General features: G+C 45.0%; 1 protein-coding gene across 1 annotated transcript; it reads left to right on the top strand.

The window, feature by feature from the left end:
• The first annotated feature begins 1,327 nt into the window (after window positions 1-1,327).
• On the top strand, window positions 1,328-1,903 carry LOC145263585 (uncharacterized). Its single transcript, XM_080120430.1, has one exon. It carries the CDS (start codon window positions 1,328-1,330, stop codon window positions 1,901-1,903), a length of 576 nt encoding a protein of 191 aa, XP_079976556.1.
• The last annotated feature ends 1,146 nt before the right edge of the window (window positions 1,904-3,049 follow it).

Genomic DNA, 3,049 nt, shown 5'->3' with positions numbered 1-3,049 from the left:
TTTGGCCAATATCAAAGTGTAGTATCTGTTCTGGCAGATACTGCAAGAAAAGACCATATGTGGGGGCAACCTCACATATAAGACCTTGGTCAATGTAGGGGCAACCTTTAATACCAATTGTTCACTATCCAGGTCTCCTACTCCCCGGGGAGTTGGTCCCCATTTCCCCTTCACTCCTCACATTAAAACTCGGTTTTGCACCTTTTTCTTGGCCTTTTGTAGTAGTGTAGTATCTGTTCTTGCTACATGCTGTACTTATGTTTGTAACTTTGTGATATAAAGGGGGGATCATTTTTTGCGTATTAATTTAATGTAAAATGATCACCCACTTTACAACCAGTCAGTCTCAATGCCATTCAAGTCATTCTCCAGATCATTCAAGTTGTTTTTGAACGATTCCAGTTATTTTTTAAACATTCAAGTCATTGTTAAGGTCATTCAGTTCGTTCTTAAGTTCATTAAAGTCATTCTAAGCATTTACTTTTTATTTATTTAAGTCTTTTCAGCCCGTTTTTTGGTCATTTTAGTTTGTAGCAGAAACAAATAGAACTCTTTTCTTGTGCGTTAGTGCCTTCCCTGACTGTGCGATATGGCACATACTGACCAATCAGAGGCATAGCGCAGGGATCTTCCTTACCCCCTTAAGGAACTATAACTGCTTCCGTCCCGGACAAGAAAAACTCTTCCTTTTCCAGCGAGACGTCAAAGAGAGCTGACCTGTTTCCTCACTCTTTCTCTCCCTCTGCCTACATCGGTATCGACTGTCCCCACTGGAGAATAGCTACCGGGCAAAGGCAGACGAGTTCTATCCCAGCTATATCCTAATGGTATCTCGCCTTACTTCAATAAACCTTTTCCTTGCAAGTTTAAAAAAAAACAAAAAAAAAAACACCCACACATACATATTGTCCTTTTTTTTACCACTGCTCTTTTGAACCATTTTTCTAGTTTTTTTTCTGGTAAAATTTTTTCTTCTCTCTCTTTTTAGCCTGTTAAATATTTTTCTTAGTTTTGCCTCTGTCTCAATATTTTCCCTTTTTCCCACTTGGTCCTGCGATAACGTCCTTCTAGTATCCGGATACTTTATTTTTTTAAAATCTATTTTCCTTTTACAATGACAACATTGCCCGCCTTTGCCGGTGACGTGCGAGTTTGGTTTGCCCAACTCGAATCATATTTTGCTCCGAACAACGTGTCGGAGCAAACACAATTACATATTTTATTTAGTGCGTTCCCCACGTCTTTGACTCCTGTTGTCAAGGACTTAATAACTGACACCCCTCTTAACGCTATATATGACAGCATAAAGCGGGAGGTACTGCTCCGGATGGCAGTCTCAACGGAAAAACGTTTTGAAACGTTGGTCTATGACGAACATTTAGGGGACCGCAGGCCAACAGAGTTACTCTGCAGAATGAGGCAGCTGGCAGAAGATGTCCCCCCTTATAGTACCCTAATTAAGCAGCTTTTCTTTGCAAGGCTGCCGGCGCAAGTAAAGGCAATACTAGCGACTATGATAGAGAAGCATTCCGTCAACATAGTAGCAGCGTCGGTGGATAAAGTAATGGTATTTGGGAGAGGGCCTACCACCGCGGCGATCCCTCAGCAACAGGCTGAAGTACCCACGGGCCCTGCGGCAGATAGAAAGGTAATGCAAGAAGCAACATCGGTGGCTATGCTTACAGCCATCGAACGCCTCACCAGAGAGGTGAGTAAGCTGAACATGAGCAGGCCACATTCGCCCCGACGCCACTACAAGAGCCGTTCGCCATCCCTACATCACCGCCGTCACTCTAGCAAGCCAGGACTATGCTTTTATCATAGTCGTTTTGGCAAGGACGCACGGCGCTATAAAATGCCCTGTTCGTATTTGAACCAGAGAAAAGATTGTCTGGAGAACTGAGCATGGCACATTCTCCACAAACCACCCACAACCTATTTTATCACTGACTCCTTATCCCAAGCATGTTGCTTGGTCGATACAGGAGCAGCTTGTAGTATTTGGCCACTCAAACTTCTCACAGAGAAGCCTCCAGTGTCGTCCATCACATTGCAAGCGGTAAATCATTCTCCCATTCCCACGTACGGTCAAATTTCTCGTTCTCTGGACTTGGAATTACGGAGAGACTTTACTATAGCAGATTTATCCTACCCCATACTAGGCGTGGACTTCCTGCACCACTTTAACCTGATAGTGGATATGTGCAGACGCCGGCTGATAGACGCAAATACAGAACTTTCTGTCCCTGGTGTAAAAACAAACACCCCCTCTATCAGCCCAGTATTCTTCATTGCCGCTTCAGATAGCCCGTATCAGACCGCCTTAGACTCCTACCCAGAGTTAGCCAACTTAAATTTTGTGGTGAGCAAACCCACGCACACCACAAAACACCACATCGAGACCACAGGTGCTCTTGTTTTCTCACGCCCTCGTCGCCTCCCTGCTGATAAACTTAAGGCAGCAAAGGCAGAATTTAACCATATGCTGCAGCTAGGAATAATACGCCCCTCGTCCAGTCCATGGGCCTCCCCTTTGCATATGGTCCCGAAATGCGATGGAGATTGGCGTCCGACTGGGGACTACCGACGACTCAGTGCCATGACGGTACCTGATCGTTACCCAATCCCACATATACAAGATTTTGCTTCCTCTCTGCATGGTTGTAACACCTTCTCCAAACTAGACCTAGTTAAGGCTTACCATCAGATTCCAGTGAATCCAGCCGACATACCTAAGACTGGGGTAACGACTCCATTCGGAGTGTTTGAATTCTTAAGTATGCCTTTTGGTTTATGAAACGCGGCTAGCACATTTCAGCGCTTCATGGACGAAGTAGTACGTGACTTGGACTTCGTCTATAACTACATAGACGACATTCTCGTGGCAAGTGCCTCACCTGAGGAACATGTCACTCACCTCCGCCTACTATTCGAACGGTTTCAGCAATACCAGGTGAGGATTAGCCCTGGTAAATGCGTTTTCGGTGCTTCGTCACTAGTTTTCCTGGGCCACATTATCAGCCCAGACCGTATATCTCCGTTACCGGAA

This window comes from Euprymna scolopes, chromosome 39, assembly GCF_053919585.1.
Source record: "Euprymna scolopes isolate OS-2025 chromosome 39, ASM5391958v1, whole genome shotgun sequence".
Taxonomy (NCBI): Eukaryota; Metazoa; Mollusca; class Cephalopoda; order Sepiida; family Sepiolidae; genus Euprymna; species Euprymna scolopes.
Note: the sequence above shows the minus strand (reverse complement) of the source record. Positions and strands in the feature narration are given on the sequence as shown.